The 21322-nt window shown below is 37.5% G+C and overlaps 1 protein-coding gene across 5 annotated transcripts; it reads left to right on the forward strand.

Annotated features, from left to right (window-relative positions):
• Positions 1–228: 228 nt before the first annotated feature.
• Positions 229–21064, forward strand: LOC116215552. Of its 5 annotated transcripts, none has more exons than XM_031551300.1 (12): positions 229–260; positions 516–1541; positions 1874–2551; positions 9386–10171; positions 10322–10951; positions 12010–13653; positions 16047–16541; positions 17256–18020; positions 18448–19218; positions 19311–19353; positions 19670–19722; positions 20629–21064. In XM_031551300.1, the coding sequence occupies exons 1-11, from the start codon at positions 237–239 to the stop codon at positions 19720–19722; spliced, it is 6915 nt and encodes a 2304-aa protein (XP_031407160.1). In that variant the 5' UTR covers positions 229–236; the 3' UTR covers positions 20629–21064. The 5 variants fall into 5 exon arrangements, 4 of the variants coding, with proteins under 4 accessions (XP_031407160.1, XP_031407157.1, XP_031407158.1 ...); XR_004158495.1 differs by lacking the exon at positions 229–260 and adding an exon at positions 20149–20285 and having other exon boundaries at positions 427–1541; XM_031551297.1 differs by lacking the exon at positions 229–260 and having other exon boundaries at positions 427–1541; positions 1874–2185; positions 2279–2551.
• The last annotated feature ends 258 nt before the right edge of the window (positions 21065–21322 follow it).

Below are 21322 nucleotides of genomic sequence, written 5' to 3' on the forward strand. Positions count from 1 at the left end.
ATAGTCGATGAAAATGAGTATCCTATATATAGTTACTAGTCGCGGAGCCCAATGCTCGGGATAGAATGTGATGAGTTTTTCCTTTTGTTTTTCAATTTTACTATATATTATATGCATATTTTAAAACTGTTATAAAACGTAATTTATAATTAATAAAAATATATTATATAAGATACATTTGTCTAATTCCTGTCCTCATGCTACTATTTATAACTCACATGCAGGGGATGACTTCAATGCTCAAAATTTCATATCCAAAGGTACGAAGACGCATGACTATGAAAGAATTCTTTTGATCTTGAAATTGTCAATTCACATATTACCAATATTCAAATTTTTTTACATTATATTTTGCTATGTCTTCGATACATCTCTCAGTAAACCGTTTCAAAGTCCCAAATTTCTTTTTCAAAGGCATGAGGAAGCTTAGAGTCTTAGATATTAGGAGTGCAAACTTTACCTCCTTACCTTCATCAGTTCATTTGCTGAAAAATTTGACAACATTATGTCTGGAGAATTGTGTCGTGGAGGATGTTAGCATCATTTGGAAGCTAAAGAGACTGCAAGTCCTCAGCTTCATGGGTTCTGAGATTGAGCATTTGCCAAAAGAGCTAGGAGAACTAACCAATCTGGTACTATTGGATTTGAGCAAATGCTCCAAGCTAAAAGTGATAGAACCAGGGGTACTGGAAAGACTGACCAAACTGGAGGATTTGTATCTCGAAAAAAGTTTCAACCGGTGGGAGAGTGAAGAAGATGCAACGCCACACAATGCTAGCCTTGCTGAGTTGACCAACTTGCCTCGGCTAAGGACACTATATGTGCATGCTGTCAATCCCATGTTGCTCCACCAGGACCTGCCGTTCGGAACATTGGAAATATATCGAATCCTTGTTGGTGGTAAATGGGATTGGTCAGGCAGCTATGAAGAGCTACGAACGATGAAGCTTGAGGTGGTGAGATCAGATGTTCTGTCTCAACAATGGCTTCAGCTTACGCTGCAGAATGTTCAAGATCTTCACCTGTATGGCATATCGGAAGGTACTAGTCTGAGCATTCACGAGCTGTGTGTAGAAGGTTTTATGCAACTAAAGCACCTTCGTGTTGAAAGTAGCACTGCCATCCAGTATATAGTCTCCTCAGCAAAGTGGTTAGCTCATGATGCTTTTGCAATGTTGGAGTCCTTATTGCTTCAGCACCTGGACAATTTGGAGAAGATCTGTCATGGCCCTGTCACACCCACTTCTTTTGGTAAACTGAAAGTGATAAAAGTCGAAAAGTGTGGGAAGTTGAGAAACATTTTCTCTCTTTCCTTGGTGAAACGCCTTTCACAGCTCGAAGAGATTGAAGTAAATGAATGCATGATGATGCAAGAGGTTGTTTTAGATGAGAGCAAAGATGATGATGATGATCAAGTCGAGTTGCCAAGCCTACGTCATTTGACATTGAGAAACTTACCAGAGATGACCACATTCTTCACCAGATCTCAACATTCATTGAGCAGCATCTGCATCCCAAGTGTTTTCTTGAACGGCCAACAGGTAACTTAATTAGTTGTCTTAAGTTTTGTCTAATATTTACTTTCAAAGACCACCCATAGTAGATAGTTTGTGAAATGGCTTCGCATAAGTCAAATAAATGCCAACTTCCACTTAAGTTTTTTAAATAGAAAACGGTATCTTAGAGAGAAGGGATTTAACCTTTAACCTTAGGCAAAAACTTGTTGGGAATGTGATGTAGATAATGTAATCTTTTAACGTGATTTTATGCATTCACATGTATGGGAAGTGTGGTGGAGAATTTCAAAACTCTATGGGGGTGATAATGAATCATAGTGTGATGTGATGATCCCCAAAATTGTTTTGGTTATCAGGTTAGGTTGCCTAAGTTGGAGATTTTGAAAATTGTTGAACTTCCCAGATTGACAGAGTTATTATCACAAATGGGGTTCAGAAACTTGAAGTCTCTGATAGTCGAGAAATGTCGACAACTCTCTAAAGTTATAGACTCCAATTTGTTGATGGTGCTGCAGAGTTTGGAATTATTAAGAATTGTCGAACGTGGGCATGTTGGTATCCTCCCTCAGCTGAGTAAGATCAAGTTACGTGGTTTGTCGAAACTGAATTGCATCTGGAGCAAGTGTCCTCAAGGAGTAGCGGCGTTCCAAAACTTAGCGTCGTTGAAGGTGTCTTTCTGCTGGAATTTGAGATACTTGTTTACCCCATCGATATATAAAGCAATGGTGAAGCTAACAGAATTACAATTGATATGGTGTGAGGGGATGGAGGCAATCGTAATGGACGAAGATCATGGGAATATGGAAAGTGTGTTGTCATGCAATATAAAAGAATTCCCATCGTTGAAGGTCTTGGGGATATCCTATTGCCGCAAACTGAAGGAATTCTATTCGATTAAAGGGGTCAGTCGTCGTAATGGAGTCGCTGAATTCAGCAACCCAACCTTCAGATTCCCTTTGTGTTGTGGGGAGACAGAGAAAGATCATCACCAGGTGGCTGTCAATTCAACGAAGACAGTCTTCTTCAATCGAATGGTACGCCGCCAGACTTTTCTACGTGTATACTTATTCTTAATATGTCTTCCCCCTCCCTTTTTTTAGTGCAATTATTTATTTATTTATTTGGGATAAGTATGTATGCGCAAATTAAGGCATCGATCTCTATGATCTAATTTTGGTCAAACGGATTACTGAGCAAGAATTAGTCGCAAACAATAAGCCGAAAATTCTTCGCAATCTCACAAAATATGAAAAACCTTAGTTGGCTTACTCTAGAATCTAATAGTTCCATATAAATAATAGCACATTGGCCCGTGTATACACAAGTCACCCTTTTGTTATTATCTTTGGTAATTTATTATTGAAGTTTTTCAATATTATATTCAATAATTCTAATTTTTTTTTTTCAAAATTAGTTGTTATCAGCACATTGTGCTATAATTGCTTGTCATTTTTTGTATAATTGAATATAGATAATCAATACATATGACATACAAATGAATATAGATCTAGAAAGATATTTAAAACTATAGATTCTATCGCGTATATACATATAAATATTACAAATTGTAAATGAAAGTCTAAGAATGAAAAATCGTGATGACAAATAAGTACTTATCTAGTCTTATGAGATAGCATATATACTAAGAGATAACAATCATGTAACATATAGAGATATAGAGGTTAGGGATTATGAAAAAGAATATCGTGAGTAGAATGATGACGTCAAAAATGAATTTATGTGTCTTCCATTTATAATATATTTAGCACATTGAACTTTAAAAAAATTTCACATACTTTGAGGAATTCTTTTCGGTTATTGAGAAAATTTTTAATTTTTCCAAAAATTCTATAATTACATATTATTATATACAAGTAATATGGACAAATATCCAGAATACGTCGAACATGCGACAAATTAAATATAATAAAGGTTCATTTAACTAGAATTAAAAGGTCAATCAACGTGGAGCTGGGGATTTACGTTTTGCCTTACGCGGTGCAACCATGTCTTACGCTTTGGCTTTTATATATTAAAATGATGCATTTAGTTTCGAAAATTTCAATTTTTGCTATAGAATATTGTAGAGGAAGAATAATATTAGTAAAACTAAGCATAGAGTTGATTGAGAATTGTGACAACCAAATTAATGATATGGAAAATAATGTCAGAAATAAAAGAAATTTCTCATAATATCAAAAAATAATACACATGAAAAGATAGTTCTAGATTAGGTTGAAGAGCTATTAAAATTCATATGCATTTCAACTAATTGAATGCATGATCCAGTTTAAATGAAATATCCTAACCAGCTAAAGATTGTAAATTTGAAAGGTGGCGATTATATATACAAGTTTTAACAAAAAAAAATAAAAAGAATATTTCATTTCGTTAGATATATCAATTAAATAAACTTGAATAAATTCGGCATTATAGTTCAAGATGTTCCAACAAACTATATATATATAGAAACAGAACTGAGGTCTGTCTAGTATGGTGGTTTTAGAAATCCCAGAATACTAATTGAAATTTTCTTGAATCTTATTCTTTAACTTAATAATAATTATTAATAACATAATATTTTTTAATAAATATTTAATGATAAGATTCAAATAATATAGAATACGTTTTTAGTTCTCTAATGCATTATTGTTTGTTATAGAATGTTTAATAAATAAAAACTTTTGATTTTTCAGATTAAAACTAATATATGATAAGATTATTATTTTAAATAAATAATATCTTATAAGATGGGAATACAACATAATATTCTTAAATTTTTTAAAAAGATTTTATTACATGAATAATATTTTATAGATATTGACTTTTTAATATTTTTAAATTTTTATAGCTATTATTTAATAAATCACATTTTTTTTCTAGTTTTCATTTTTAAATAAAAATTTTCTTTTTAAAATGTGAATATCTCACAATAGAGAAACTTAATCTTTCTCATCTTTATGGTTTTCTCAATGCTTTTCAGCATCACGAAAAGTTTGCAAACATTTTCTGACACTTCCAAAAGCATCTGCAAGCATCCGTTCGATATGGATACGTCGATGTTTCTAAAAAGCTGTCAGCGTAAACAAATTTAAGTTGAATTAAATAATACGTCGGCATTTTTTACCAAGGGCGACATGTATATTGAACGTTGCCCTTGTCTTATTAGGTTGACGCATTTAGGTGTCGGTCCTATACGAGATTCAGTGTTGCTCGAGCTGGGCCGACACTAAGTGTCGGCTTGCCCAGACTGGGCCGACGAACCATAGCATTAGCCTTGCTTTGGTGTGCCAGCACTCCAAAGCGTCTGCCTTGCCACCTGATGCTTTAACACGTTAGCCTTGCCTAGGCTGGCCTAACCCTTTGAATCATCAGCCCAGAGAAGGCTTGGCTGACACATGAAAAATGTTGGCCAAGCTTGGGCAAGGGTCGACCCATGTCAATCTTGGATGACACTCGGAAAGCGTCGCTCAAAGGTTGCAAAAGTCAATGCTTTGAAAAGCATCGACAAATACATCCCCGAGATGACACTTTGCAAGCATCGACCCATATCAATCTTGGGCCAACGCTTTCAAAGTGCCATCCAAAAGGTTTGAATGGGCCAAACCTTGCGAAGCTCAGCCTAAAAGCACATAGCCAACGCTTTTTCACTGGTCGACCAATCCTTCGCCGACGTCTTTTTAAGCATCACCAAAGGTGTTATCCATTAACAAAATGCAAAAGAAAAAATACTTTCAAGCTTTTTCGCAATGTCCTATAATGTCAAGAAGTGATAATCTAGGCGACTCTTGAAATTGTTGCCAAAATAACAATTTTGGTGATGTTTCTTCTCAATCATTTCAAAAGCGTCGGAAGAAACGGATCTACTACAGCTCCTTTTCAAGTGTCGTCTCAATCACCACACCTTACACTCTTTAGGGATGCTTTTCAAAATGTCACCAAAAAAAATCAGTAAAACCTACTTTTCTTGTAGTGTATATAATGATTTTGATCGACTTTTGAATGTTTCGTATTTATTTACATGAAATACTTTTCGTTTTTTTATTTTCAATTAATAAATCTTGAACTTTATGTTTTATTAAGTGTTTTTGGCCTAAAAAAACACATACTTTACAAACATTCCCTAATTTAGCACAAACTTTTAAAATTTTATGTAAATGCACAAAGTTTCAAAATTGTCCCACATCTAGCATGTCATTTACCTTCTGTCCATGGAATGTCGTGAAATGCTCACGTGGCCATTAACTGCTGTCCAACTGGCGTTATTTGTCGTATGTGTCCACCCCATTGGCCGATCTGTTTTTCTTTTCCCTTTTTGGCCTAAAAAAGCACATACTTTACAAAAATTCCCTAATCTAACACAAACATTTAAAATTTTTTGTAAATGCATGAAATTTCAAAATTGTCCCACATCTAGCATGTCGTTAGCCTCCGTTCATCCACCTCCGTTAAAAGCTAACGTGGCCGTCAATTGTCATATGTAACCATCCCATTTGCGGAGCTTTTTCTTTCCTCTTTCAACTCATCCCTCTTCCCCTGTTCTCTTCCTTATCCTCCACTGCATTGCCAGCACTACTGCCGCCACCACTCCCTCATCCTTTGCTGAATTGTGGCCACTGTTTACTTGAACAACTTTGGGAAAGCAGATATAACGAACTCGAGCTCGTGGAAGAGGCTCGAGCAGCAGCTGCAATAGCTTAGGGGAGGCCCAAAAAGGGTTAGACAGCAGCGCAATAATAGCTTAGTAGAGAGCAGAGAGGCCTAGCGCACCAGTAGTAGAAGTAGCGAGTAGGCGAAGGGTGTGGAGCACCAACAACAACAGCAGCACGAAGATGGTGATGTCGATGACCTTCGGGGGAGCAAATGGAGGGGTTGTGCTGGTGTCGGAAATGATGAAGGAGACGGGGGTGGTGGTGATGGCTGTTGCTACTGCTTGTGTCCTCCTCCCTCGAGTTGTTGTTCCTCTGCCCCGCTGTTGCTCTATTGCAGGAGGTGGTGTCTCGAAGAAGGGGAAGTAGAATGGGGGCATTTCTTCGACGTCCCGGGGGGTGAGGGAGTAGTGGTGGTAGTGGTGTTAGCAGTGGTAATGAAGAACAAGAATAAGGGAAGAAAATAAATAGAAGAAGAGATATATGAGGGAAAAGAAAAACGGACCGACCAATGGGGAAGACACACGTGGCAAATAACAACCAGGTGGACAGCGGTTAATGATGAAGTAAGAATTTCACGGCATTCCATGGATGGGAGGTATTGGCATGCTAGATGTGGGACAATTTTGAAACTTCATGCATTTACATAAAATTTTAAAAGTTTGTGCTAGGTTAAGGAATTTTTGTAAAGTACGTGCTTTATTAGGCAAAAAATGGAAAAGAAAAATAGACCGGCCAATGGGGTGGGCACACGTTGCAAATAACGACCAGCTGGATAACCGTTAATGGCCACGTAAGCATGTCATGGCATTTCATGGACGGAAGGTAACGGCATGCTAGATGTGGGACAATTGTGAAACTTCTTGCATTTACAGAAAATTTTAAAAATTTGTGCTAGATTAGGGAATTTTTTTAAAGTACGTGTTTTTATAGGCCAAAAACCCTTTTAATAATATTATTTTATAAATTACAAACTAAATCTTCAATATTTTCTGTTAATATATGGTTGATTATCTACAAAATATTTTAAATTTTTATGATGAAATGTTATTATATACTAAATGAATATCTAACATATCTTGAATTTTTGAGCTTTTAATTTTATATTATGATGGAAGTTCTAAAAATTTTGGGAGAAAAGACACATTTGGTCATCAATTTAGGTACTTTCATCTTAAGCCTTTTTTTGGGTCAGTTTTGTCCTCAACCTTCCATATTTTTGCCACTTTAGCCCGACTTTCACATTTTGAGTTGAATAAAAATTACTTTTAGAAAACAAAAATGAAAAATGAAAAAAAATAAGAAAGGAAAAATATATGGACCAGTTTGGCTTCAAAGAATAGCTAGTGAGAGAGGGAGTGGAGACATCAACCGATGGTCTCAACCCCACCTCCGAGGTCATCGGTGCCTTCAAAGCGCGCCACTTATCTCGAATGTGGGGTGGGCATTATCGGTTGACGCCACTATCCCTTGAATCGACCGAGATCTCAAAGTTGAAAGCAACATTAGGTTGTTGCCTGGAGAGGGCAGGTGGGTGAAAACAGTGGGTACGGGTGGTTTTGGGAAGTATTTTGGTCCACATTTAGTTTGGACCGGTTTTTTTAGAACAAAAAAACCACCTTAAAATCATTTGGGAATATGAAAAACTGCCAGCCCATAGTTTTAGTTTTTTTAGGGACTAAAAGGGGAATAATGATGAGACCAATTGAAGAAGTCATGAAAATGATCGAGAATCGTGAAAAAAAAAATTTGACATTTTTCTTTCTTTTTTCCACACAACACTTCAACATAATTATTTCTCAAAAAATTGAACAATCTATCAATCATTTTTGTTGAAATATGTATAAGCATGTATATATAAATGAATTTTCGAGTGTGTTCGGTTATCTACGTGATTTTTGGTCGATCCCCATTACTTTTGGGTGAACTTTTCATGCCCTTAAAAAGCACCCATAAAGGGCCTTAGGTTTTTAGGGTTTGATTTCACTTAGGGTAGGTTTGGTTTTTTCGGGTTTTCGTTTTGGGATTTTCGTTATACCTCTAGGTGGGCCTGCCACGGCCCAAGATCCAGATCACTAGCGACGTCGGAGGCCACCAGTGACCATAAGCATAGGGCTAGTGGCGGCTGTCAATGGTCCCTCCCCCTAGAATCCACATCCTAGAAGCTGCATTCCTTCAGACCTCAATTCCACTAGGTGTGGCCAGTGCAGGCGACAGCTCTACCTAGAATCCACGCCCTGGGCTTTGGGTGATGACCTCTGACGATAGCTCCACCTCTCCTCTCTGAGTATCAGCGTAGCTTTGCATTTTTTTTTTCAGAATTTTAAAGCAAACATACGGCTGCATCCTGAAAAAATAAACGTTAAGGCCCTAAAGAGAGAAGTCATAAGATCTAGAGTCCCCGGTATCTTTCTAAAGAAAAAATATTTTCAATTTAAAAATGGCACTCGAGAAACTTGGCTCTATGGAGAAATTTTTTAATTTTCCAAGAAAATTTTTTGTATAGTAAAAGACTGCAAATATATATTTATATGTTCACTTAAATAGAAATGAAAGTGTTTTTCTAAGAATATCTACTTCTCAACTATTCAAATTGTATATCGATTAGAAAGGAATTTTGTTTTTTAATCTCCAGTTTTTCATTATCCAAATATTTTCATTTCTATTTTTCTAATTTATGATTATGCTTGTCTACTTACTTTTTAAATTCTAAATTGAATTTATAATTTCATTTAATAACGATTTTCTCGTATCTTTTACTCTAGAGGTTATCCAAGGTTGTATATACTTTTTCCTTAAGTTTTTGATTTATTTATTATGAGTTCATGATCTCCAAGATCGTTTGGAGGTTTTGTTGTTATCTACAATTATATAGTGAGAATACTTTACAAGTATGAGTATGCTAAACATAATGAATCGACAAATTATTTTTGCAAAATTTAACGTTCATGATCCTCAAAATTGATTATTGATTTGTCCTTTCAAATGCGAATACTTTTATATATTGATAACTATAAAAGCAATGAGTTGGACATTCATGATGCTTTATCTTGAATGATAAAGCCGAGTTAGATTTAGATTGTGATACTATATATATGTGACTTGATTAAAAAATTATCATGTATAAGTTATTATTTTGTTAAGATATTTGTCCATAGCCAACAAAAGTATTCTTAAATTTGGTGTGCATCCAATCCATAAATTTGCTGTTCCTTTAAGGTTCTCCTCCCGAGGTTGATGGAGATGACGCTCCAGGCCGTAGGAGATTTCGAGAAGATATGGGACAATAATGAACTCCCCGAAACTGAAACATCATCTAATTTCGGCGAACTGGAGACCGTCAGAGTTGATGGATGCAATAAGCTTCGTACAGTCTTTCCTTTAATTTCAACAGAGAAGAGGTGGCAGAATCTTAAAAAAGTTGATATACGTTTCTGTGATTTTTTGGTATCTGTATTTGAAGTTGATGGCAATGGGCAGGAGTACTCAGATAAGAAAGTGAAGTGCACAACAGCAATAATGCTCTTTGAATTGCAAAAATTGAATTTGGCTGTGCTGCCGAAGCTAAAATGCGTTGTCTTCGATGAGAAGGTGTCCAAAACCAAAACTGTGGTGGGTTTTCCGAATCTCACAGAACTCACTGTGTGGGAGTGCGAGTGTTTAACAGATCTCATCCCACTCACAACAGTCACAACTCTTCTGAAACTGGAGACACTGCGAATACTCGGGCCTGTCGGCATGCGGGAGGTTGTTTCCCAAGGGGACGGCGAAGCAGACCAGATGGATAAAATCATCATTCCCCGTTTGCGGTCATTGCGACTTTCTTCTCTTGAAAGCCTGGAGTGTTTCTTCTGTGGTAGTTCTCCTCTATTTCTATTTCCCTCCTTGAAAGATCTAGTAATAACTGGTTGTTATAAGATGAAGGGTTTCATTTCTGAGCCTCCAAATGGGAGACCTCAACTTCAAGATGGTGATGCTGCCTCCCAAAGACTTTTCAATGAGAAGGTACAGTACGGTGTGCAGTATTTTACCTCATCATCTTCTTCCTCCCTTTCATTGATTGCTACCTATATGTATGAGCTGCAGATGCTGCAAAAGGCTTGTTGTTCTTTACTTTACCATTGCTGATCTGAAATAATTAATTGTTTTGTGCAGCTCTTTCTTCCAAATTTGGAGGAATTACAGATTAGCGGCATCAAATTGAGAGCTCTATGGAAGAATCAACTTTTTCCGGGGGCCTTCTGCAAATTAAAACTTCTTAAGGTGGAGGGATGCACTAAGCTCCTCAGCATTGTTCCATCTTTTATGCGGAAGAGGCTGCGAAACCTGGAGTACCTCAAAGTAGATGATTGCTCTTCATCAGAGTGTATATATGAGGGCTTGGATGCTGGAGATAGCAGCACATCAGCCGGGATGAACAGTCGGACATACCCCGAAGATGAAGAGTGTATGGAGAAACTCCAAGAACTACATGTATTTAATTGTCCGCAGATACGATATCTAATCGGGAGCAGAGATGGAAAGTGCAGACATGCAGCTCCCAGAATCGTAGTACTTCCCAGGTTAACAACTCTTGAACTTGAGAAATTGCCAGCACTTTGTAAGTTTTGGCAGGGGAGCTCATACACTTTAGAGTTGCCATCCTTGAATAAGTTGTCTGTCAGAGAGTGTGGAGGTCTAGAGGAGGCCGTGAGTGATGCTGTAGATATACTACAACAAGATTTAGACGACCAAATTGATATCACGATTCAGCAAAAGAGACTGCCTTTCTGGGTTGAAATAACGGTATGTTCTTATCCTAGCTTGCTCTTTTCCTATATTTACTAGCTCCCAACCCAAATCATTGAAGCTTGCAAGGCTATAAAACATCAATGCAGGCAATTAATGTCAAAAGTCAATTTAAGCTTGTTTGGATGACAAGTATATGGACAGGTACTAATTCTTGTTTTGGATTAAGTAACAAATGTTCAAAATATGAAACTTGCAAGAAGAGAAGGATATGTACGTACTGCAGCTCACATAATCTTCTGGACAGTGCCTTTTGGATCCCATTCACTGTGCTACGCCATCTGACTCTTGAGTTAATTCGGATTACACTTGTTGATGGTGCCGTCATATGGACGCGACACCAGTCGGTTGGCCTTTCATAATTGCATACATATGTATAGATTGGTTGGTTAATGATGTCTGGAGTCGGCTTCTCATTTGAAAGGAGTTTGCTTCAACAAACATAGGGAAATTAATGATACTTCAAATCCTCAACTTTAACATTTTTTATTTTAATCGAACTTTATCTTCAAAGTTCAACAATTTATTCTCGTTTGTCCAACATTGCATTTTCTGTCAGAAAAAGTATTTTCAACTAAAAATAATTTTCAAATTTTATAAAAGAAATAATGGTGTGGAAAGTTCTGGTTTTGTTCCCCGAGTTGACATAGGATGTGGGCAAGTCCCGTATTAGGAAGTAAACACCCAATGATTTCATTTTTTGTTTCCACTTTTTCTGTTCGAATGGTCTTTCTAACATGGCATGGTGTCACGGTGACACCATTTAGTGTTTTAGTTCAATTGTTTGGTATTTTTTATCAACGATTTAGCATTTTAGTTTAAGTGATTAGCAACGAACAAAAATACTAAATATTTGAACTAAAATACTAAATGTGTCATCGTGACACCGAGTCATCTTAGAATTTCCCCTATCCCAAAGCACCTGCAAGAGAATTCATACATATATATATATATATATATACACACACACATTACACAGAGAGTCTGTGACTGGTAAATAAGTGTTGTTGAGCTATTGCGAAGGAATTGAATATTTACTAGTGATATATTCTCAGGCTGCAATTCCCGACTTGCTAATTCTGGAGTCTACGGATTGGAACAATGAGCTGATAGAGCACATATTGAGTATTCGTCAATCTCATCCTGAAGGTTTGCATGGACTACGAATTCTGGCGGTGGAAAGATTTGTTGTCGGATCTGCTATATATGCATCAAGTCTCCTCTTTAAACTGAGGAAACTTGAGGAGCTCGAACTTGTTGATGCTTCGCTGGAAGTTCTATTCCCATGTGAAGTTGCTCCTTCAGCTCTTATTAATAAGGACAGCTCTGGGAATGTTGTTGCCGCACCGCTAAGGAGATTGAAGCTGGTCCGATGTCCCGAGCTATTCAATATTTGGAAGGGAGACAGAGTTACTTTCTCAAAACATTTAGAAATCCTTCAAGTGTGTGAATGTGCCAAATTGATCAGTTTACTGCCACCCTCGACAACTTTTCAGAATTTGACATCTTTAAGGGTATTAAAATGCCATCGGTTGAAAGCTCTCTTGACAGTTTCAACAGTGAAGAGTCTCCCGCAGCTTGCAGAAATGAGTGTAGTAGAATGCGATGCCTTGACAGAAATAGTGGCTTGTGGTGAATCTGGCGATAGTGGTGGACAAGAGGAGATTGCTTTTAGTCGACTAGAAGTACTGAAGCTTGACTACTTGATGAATATTAAGCACTTCTGTTCAGGAAGCCATGCACTCAGACTCCCATCGTTGACAGAGTTAACCATGGTGGGATGTCCCGTGATAAAAATCTTCTGTCAAGGTGATATAAGCACGCCGAAGTTACAGGACATAGTACGTTGGAATAGCGCCAGAGGATCAGGATACAGTTACAAACTGTACAGTGACCTTAACACAACTATGAAAGAGTCGTTCTATGAAAAGACACAACTCTCCTCGATTCATTCATTAAAGATCTCTGAGTCCATCGAGTGGAAAGAGATATGGCTTTGCAGTGGTCTTCCTTCTGGGAGCATCGAATTCTTGAGATCACTTACTATAGAGGATTGTGGGTTTTTGACGGTAGCAGCTGTTCCAACTGATAAGTCTCTCCAATTAATTTGGCTTCAGAAATTGGAGATAAGAAACTGCGGTGCAGTAGAAGAAGTGTTTGAGCCTCTGAGGACAGATGATGCACAGGCACGTTTCTACTGGTTGGAGGAGCTTCACTTGAGAGATCTTCCGATGTTGAAGCTTATCTTCCCCAAAGGTTTCCACAGAACTTGCAGCTTCATGGAACTTCACATTCTTCAAGTTCACAATTGCAGCTGCCTGTTAAACATACTGACGCCCAATATGGTGCGGTATCTTGCAAGCCTTCTCAAAATTGAAATCAAGGACTGTACGATGCTGGAGGAAATCATCATTAAAGAGAAGGAAGATGAGGAAATTCTGGGAAGTATAATTAGGTTTTCTAATGAAAATTCTGGGTTACAAAATTTAGTCCTTGACGGTTTGGCGGCATTGAAGAGCTTCTACCCTGGTGATTACCGTCTAGAATTCCCATACCTAGTAAAGATGACCATCAAGAACTGCCCCGAAATGGTTAGATTCGCACACCCAACTGCTTCAATTAGAGAGGATGATGTAGCAAGCAGCACAAGGGACGTTATTGATCAGCAAATTACCTCCCAGCCTGCATTCTTCAGCGAGGTCAGTTTTTTTTTTAGCCAAATAATCGTTATTATTATTATTATTATTATTATTATTATTATATATGTACATACTAGGCACATACCAGCGCTATATGCAGAATTTTCGTGACTCCAAATTGTTTATGGATAAATTTAAATTTAAATATTTAAATTAATAATATGAGTTTAAGTAAAGAAAATATTTGAAAAAAAATAACAAACGATATTTCCGCACTATGTGTGAACTATAAAAGAAGATAATTGAAAAAATATTTGATAACTTGAAAAGATTATATGATAATTTAAAACAAATCACGATATAGGAAAATACAAAACGTGGAAGCCGAACTATCAAAAGTACACTCTTGTATCACATGAGTAATAGTTGATTTTCCAATGGTCATCGACGGATGTCTAATTGATTTGCATTTAAAGAACTTTTATTTTGTAAATTTTTAATTATTTCTCTTTTTTGTAAATTACGAATTGTTTTTGTGTTGATTGAATGGCTAACTTATTGTTGAAAGTGATCATCACGAAAAAATTAAAAAGAAATCCACGGGTTTATAAAAAATTGGATATCACAACCTATTGAGTCGAGCTTTTGGGTTGAAGATGAGCCCAAAGCATGTTATGCTTTCAAAGGGTAGTTTATATGGTATTAAAGCATGTTATGCTTTCACGCATTCATGTGGGCTCACACCATGTTAAGTCTAATGTCTCTTTGTGTTTGACCCATGTGTCTAGTTTCAAGGCAGCCAAAAGTGCGCCTGTTAGTTAAGCACGAGTGTGGAACTCGTGGTAATTAGTTTGGTTTGTTCCCCTCGTCCGAGCACAGAAAAGAATGCCCGGCTAGTGATTAGTTGTTGAGTGCGGGTATTTAAGTCCACATGGCACGTGCTGGACCACATGTTGCCATGTGAAGGCGGGTGTTGAGAGTAATTGTCTCACACAAAAAAATTAAAGAGAAATTCACAGGTTTATAAGAGATTGGGTACCACAACCTACTGGCTCAAACTTTTGGGTTGGAGATGGACCCAATCGCTTATAGGTCCAATGAGTATTTTATACTTATAGGACCAATTTTTTCCAATTGTAAAATTACTATAGAAGCACTCATACATTTCAAATGACTTGCACGCATATATTTTGTAAATGTGGCGTGCTATGCACATATGATTTTCTAGTAGTACAAATAAATAGATATAAGGTAAATTCTACAAAATTGGTGACCCCAATTGAGGGGTAGGCAGCCGATGGGGCTGCCCCTACTACCTCTTCCAGTGGCCGAATTTTACTTTTTCTTTTAAAATTCTCAAAATTCATTTTCTTTATTTAGCCCCTAAGTTCTTATTTGTTAAAAAACTCCCCCAAACAAGCTGCCATGTTAGCATTTCGTTCATTCCAGCTATTTTTTTTTTACGGAATCAGGACGGAATGATATGCGGTGAAAAAAAATAAAATTTTCATGCTGTATAGAAAAATGATTTGAATTTGTACTGCAACTTGAAAAAAATCAAAAAATGCAGGTTATATGATGCTATTTTCCCTTACCTTTATCATTTGCACGGCAGGTCAACTAATGTATCACTCTGATAGTTTTTGCTTGGGTTTTTCCTTTGTATCTACTTTTGCAATGAACCGATTTATGAAGAATCCCTATTATCGATTGAGAAAATAAAAACCACTTTATTTCTTAAGATTTAACTTTAATATAAACACAATTCATTTCTAAGTTTCTACACACTTATCAAAGAAAAAAGATCATCTCTTAGTGTCTTACTTTTTACGAAAACTCACGTTTCCTCATTGTATTCTATTTTTATTTATTTATTTTTCTTCTTTATTATAAAACTGCAAATTCTATTAATTATATAATAAATAATCACATAATCAAAAAAATTACTGTACACACGCTTATATATTTCAAACGTTCTGTATGCATATTAATAGGTTTCATGTATTTCGCTAGCTGTGCTATCCACAGATTTTTAGGGTAAATTTCGACGACATCCCCTATAGTTTGTAAAATGGCAAGCGATATCGTCTCCTTTCAAAATTAGCCATATACCACCCTTCCTTTTATTGATTTCTACTGTTTTTCTTAAATCGGATCAGATTTGGTACGGGTAAAAAAAATCAGTGACGGGTGGGTTTGTGCAGTTTCGTGACATGAGATCCACATGAATGTTCTCTCGGTACCACGTCAGCAAAAGGAGGAGTAGTGTGTAGCTAATTTTTAAAAGGAGAGGTGTTGCTGGCCATTTCACAAAATTATAGGGGTGTAGTCGAAATTTACCCTTTTTTTATTCAATTTTTCCTGCCGTATTCCGATACTGATGTACAACTCTGCTCCAGCAGAAGGAAAATGGGTCCGCTAAATTGCTGACATACTATAATGGAAAAATGCAGGTTTCCTTCCCCGACTTGAGAACACTCACGCTCTCTCAGATGGATAAATTGTTTGCAATATGGCGGCATGATAAACTCTCTTGGAAGTCGTTTAGGGAATTGAGGGAAATCGAGGTGGAACGCTGCTGCTCCTTGAGATATGTGGTAACTCCCATTCTGGTGCGATATCTTCCAGAGCTAGAAAGAATTAAAATTAAGGACAGTGAAATGCTGGAAGCAATTATCGGCAAAGAGAACGAAGAGGAGGGAGGTGCAGATTATCTTATCAAACTTCCCAAGTTAAACTATATACTTATGGACTCCTTGCTGAAACTGTTGAGTTTCTATCCGGGTGATTCCCTTCTAGAATGCCCATCCTTGAAAGGCATGATAATAAAAAACTGCCCTCAGATGAGGGCATTCACTTGTCCAGTGCTGATGTATGCTGAAGGATGCAGAGATCAACTCGGTGAAGGTGACATCAAAATTCCAACTCAGCCATTTTTCAGTGAGAAGGTGAGATTCTAACCAACATATTTGTTGAGGAGTAAAATGGGATAAATCCCACATCGGAAAAGAAAAGGAAAATCCATGGGTTAATATATGGCTTGGTATCAGAGCGGGTTATGCTTCCGCATGCCTGCGCGCGTATGCGCATTTACTCACACCACGCCAGGCCCAGTATGTCCGAGTGCAGCCAAGAGTGCGCCTCGTGTTAGTGTCCCCCCTCGCCCGAGCACGGAAGATGAGCCCGGCTCGAGGTCAATTGTTGAGGGCGGGTATTTAAGGGCACGTGACAACGTGTAGGCAGAAATAGACCACACATTGCACGTGAGGGCGGGTGTTGAGGAGTAAAATGGGATAAATCCCACATCAGAAAAGAAAAGGAAAATCCATGGGTTAATATATGGCTTGGGTATCACCACTTATCAGCTTAAGCTTTTAAGTGGATATGTGGATATGGGCCTGAGCCTGTATAAGCCCAATGGAAATTTAATAATATTCGCTTTGCATATCAAGGCAGATTCCTTTTCTTGTTTGGATGATGTGAACGATAATGAACTAAAAATACTTGCAAGAATAGGATACGTCTTATTGCTAGGCGTTGTTTTACTGATTTTATTTGGAATCCTTGTTTATCAGTAAGGATAGTCCTAGGAACTTAGATATCTTCCATCTGGAAAATAAAAACTTCGTTCATTTACTAAAATAATGGTGGGGAAAATGCAGGTTTTTTTCCCTGAGTTAAAGCAACTCACGCTTTCTCGGTTGGACAATTTGAGCACTATATGGCATAATGAATTCTACGAGGACTCATTTTGTCAGCTGGAGGAAATCCTTGTCTTTCAGTGTGGAATGCTACTGAAAGTGTTTCAACCCATAACTGCCCAAAGATTCATGTGCCTGGAGACGCTAACTGTAGCTGAATGTGATTCACTAGAAGTAGTATTCGATCTCGTGGGGCTAGCTGCCATGGTACATAATGATGATGAAATTCATGAAGACAAGGAACAAGGTGAAGCCTCAAGAGTTGCATCATTGGGAAAACTGGAGATATCACGACTGCCAAAGCTAAGGAGTTTGTGGAATGTTGACAAAGAAGGGATTGTAAGCTTTGAAAACCTGAAGGAGGCACATGTGCGTGAATGCCCGAAACTCGTAAATCTTTTTCCAGCCTCTATAGCCAGAGGTTTTACGAGACTTGAGAGCCTGAATATAGAAGAATGTGGTTTAGAATGGGTTGTTGCCAAAGGAGAAGAAGCAATTGGAAGGTTCGTGTTCGAGGAGGCTGCCTTCTTGAAGCTTTGGAAGTTACCAAAGCTTGAGGGTTTCTATCCCCGAGAACATACTTCTGAATGGCCTATGCTAAAACAGTTGGTGGTGCATGGCTGCAACAAAGTAGAAGCATTTGCTTCAGGATATGGGAGCCTTCATCAGACTAGTGCGGAAGGTCGTGAGGTCGCAGCCAAGCCACCGCTCTTCTTAGTTGACAAGGTAAGCTGGACATACTATGATATAGAAGAGGTGTGCAGGGTATTCCTCAATGTGGAACCATTTTGATCTTCATCACCCTTTTTCTTTTCGCTTTAGGTTACGACGTTCTTATTTTCATTGGTACAATTATGTGGAACCATTTTGATCTTCACATTTGAATTTATTGTTCTTTTGATGTTTTCCTATGATTCTTATACACAACCCTTCCTCCTGCTGCGTATATGCTAACAATTTATTAATTTTATGCATCTGAAAGAATTATTAGAAGTTTGAAAATATAAATGCACTCCGAAACATTTAGGAGCTTTGTATTGATCTTGCCTATTGGTTGTAGCTATGGATCGTGTGAGTTGCCAAACTAGCATCATTTGCTGCATCCTTTTTAGTACAAGTTGATGTGTGACTTATCGATTCTGCTTGCCTCTAGGATGCGTTCCCCAATTTACTTAGCTTGAGCATTGAAGCCGTGGAAGAAATATGGCCTCACCAGTTCAGCGGGGAAATTTTTCCCAAGTTAAAGAATTTGAAGATAAACAACTCAAAGGATTTGGCAGCCGATCTCCCCGCTCGATTCCTGCATGGATTACAGAATTTGGGTAAACTTGTCCTGAGCAAATGTCATTTCAAAGATATTGAGTCGCATGAAGGATCTCCTGTCAAAGGTATAACAGGGCAGCTCGTGAACCAAGTCCCAAATAATGGTGCTCTTCCACATTTGGGAGTCCTTCAAGTATCAGAGTGTTCAGGCTTAACAAACTTGGATCAATTGCCACTGTCGTTCCAAAGCTTGACAATTCTGAAAGTATCGGCTTGTAATGAATTGCTATGTCTAATGGCATCCGCAACGGCAAAAAGCCTCATCCGACTTACTCATATGACTATAGAAAATTGCAGAGTTATGGAGGAGGTGGTTGCAAATGAAGGTTATGTGGTAGCAAATGATGAGATTACTTTTGGGCAGTTACAGAAGTTGACTTTAAGCTCATTATCAGAGCTCGCCAGCTTCTCCAGAGGAAATTTCAATGTCAAATTCCCGTCCCTTTGGCAAGTGTCTCTGAGTGAATGCCCCAAAATGGACCTTTTCTTCCATGGAACCTTAAGCACGCCTATGTTAGCTATAGTTCAGATATCAGGGAAAGCCATCTTTATTCACGATCACAACCTCAATGCAGCAATGCTGGAAAGATCTCAAGCAACAGTATGCATATTCATCAAGATTTTCTTACTTGTCAATGACTTTTTTTATTTTCCCCTGCCGTGTGATATATAATCTTCATAATTATAATGCAGTGCGGTCAACTTGAAAAACTGAGCGAGGTGGAGCAACATCACGGTATGTCATATGTGATTTTGGAATCTCTCAGAAAATAAAATAAATAGGAAGGTGACCAACTACTGCTTTTCAATTTTATTGCTGGTAAACTGAAATTATAATAAAAATCCTTTGCTTCATAAACAAAGTGGATAAGCGCAACAATTCTCATGTCTTTCTTTGGAATAATGTACATATCAAGATGGTGTCCCTCAATGGGTTCATTAACATGGAACTGTTAGTCAAGTTTCATTTCGTAGTAGTCTCGGTTGAAAATGGTTTTATATACGCATCTTTGTATAATCTACAAGTTCATTCTTGCTGTCTATGATTGCAGAGAATTCTTGGGCAGGCACATTATCAGACAGTGAATTGTCTTATTTAATATAGGTTGGTATTCTTTCTTCTTTGTTATGCTTTCAAGCTTGGTCTTCATGGATTCATCACTTGTGAGCGCCTTAGTTAGCAAAAATGATTTGTTATCTGAAGTTGTTGAAGAGGTATCTAAAAAGCGCAAGCTATAAACCTATGTGTTCCTTTACTTTGAAGCTGCTCTGCTTACAAATAAGCAAGAGCTTTGTAGTTTGGATGGGATACCGCTGTCAGTATATAAGCAGTGGTGGATCGATCAGGTAAGTTTGTTGGAAACCTGAGTAACAGTCAACAGATGAACTATTAAGCATAAGCGGCGAGAACTGGAATTGGGGGGGTCTGTATAATTCTAATATCAGCCTTATTAACAGAATATTTGAGTATTCTAGACCAACCATTACTTGCAATATTGTTATTGAAGTTCACAACTCTTGCTTGTCTTAGAGTAAACCAGTCCCGACCGCGCCGCTTCATTTCCCATGGCTCCGCTTCATATACTGGAATGCTGAAGGAATTTACTAGAGAAAATAGATCCAGCGGATTGGATTCTCCTCCGCATGTCCTTCTTCTTTCATTAAAAAGTACAGTCTTGTCAAGCCTCTATTGACATTAATGAGTTTCTATTCCTGAAAAATTCTTTAAAGGAATGTCTTCCCCTTGACAATGGAAGCCCTTGTCGACTACATAACCCCAATTAAACACTTAATCCGGTGATGATTACGGAAGCCAAGAAATGTCAAGTGGAGCTCTTTCTTTTATTATTTTTTTTTCTAGTTCTGCAAGCACTTAAAAGTTCTTACTCTGCAACATCTTTGCATATATATATATACAACAGTCTCTCTCATGCAACGATTTCATTTTTACCCCCTCTTAGTACTTTACAGTTCTGTATATAATTCCAGCTCTTGTATTCATTTTTTTCAGCTTCTGCAGTAGTGATTCCATTAGTATAGCGCAACGGATTTTCGTGCTCAGAGGTTCAGAGGACGGCGATGAAGCTGATACTATATCAAGTCATGACAAAGTCGAATCAAGTAATGATCTCATCTATAATCTGATGAAGGCTGTGGAGGATGGTAGACCTGAAAGGATTCATCAGCTTTCTGGACCAAAAGCCAGCAGAAGGCGCAGCAAACGTTGCCCGAATCATCAAAGATGTTGACGAGGCATATGGGTCTTGATACATGATAACACCGGAGAGGCAAGTCAATAATTGTTAGGTCAGTAGCTTTGTCAGGCAATCAATCACTGTAATAATCATTTCAGGGATGCGAACCTTCAGACGGAAGAACAGGTTCCTTCTTCATTTAAGCTAAATATACATGACTCATTTAAATGGCAGACCAAACATTGGACCCTTTAATTAACTGTGCTGAGAATCAATTCCTGAAAGAATAATTTCAATCAGTTCATTTCAATTCTATAAGGTTTGATTGAGTTCAATCATAAATGAATTAAGTTGTTGAAAAATTAAGAAATTAAACTAAATTGAATTGAATTATCTTGGTTGAAATGCATTTGAAAGAGAGTAATTTGTTTGCAAAAAAATTAAAAATTAAAGTTGTTAGTTCCAAATGAATTGAATTCTTGCTAAATCTTGTTGATTTTGGCCCAATTT

Source organism: Punica granatum, chromosome 7, assembly GCF_007655135.1.
Source record: "Punica granatum isolate Tunisia-2019 chromosome 7, ASM765513v2, whole genome shotgun sequence".
Lineage (NCBI taxonomy): Eukaryota > Viridiplantae > Streptophyta > Magnoliopsida > Myrtales > Lythraceae > Punica > Punica granatum.

Bases quoted from the DNA above. Each gene is read 5' to 3' on its own strand.
- LOC116215552 (XM_031551300.1), top strand. From the start codon at position 237: ATGCTCAAAATTTCATATCCAAAG. The intron at 10,952-12,009 runs GTATGTTCTTAT...ATATATTCTCAG, and splicing joins CTTTCTGGGTTGAAATAACG to GCTGCAATTCCCGACTTGCT. The intron at 16,542-17,255 runs GTGAGATTCTAA...GGGAAAATGCAG, and splicing joins AGCCATTTTTCAGTGAGAAG to GTTTTTTTCCCTGAGTTAAA.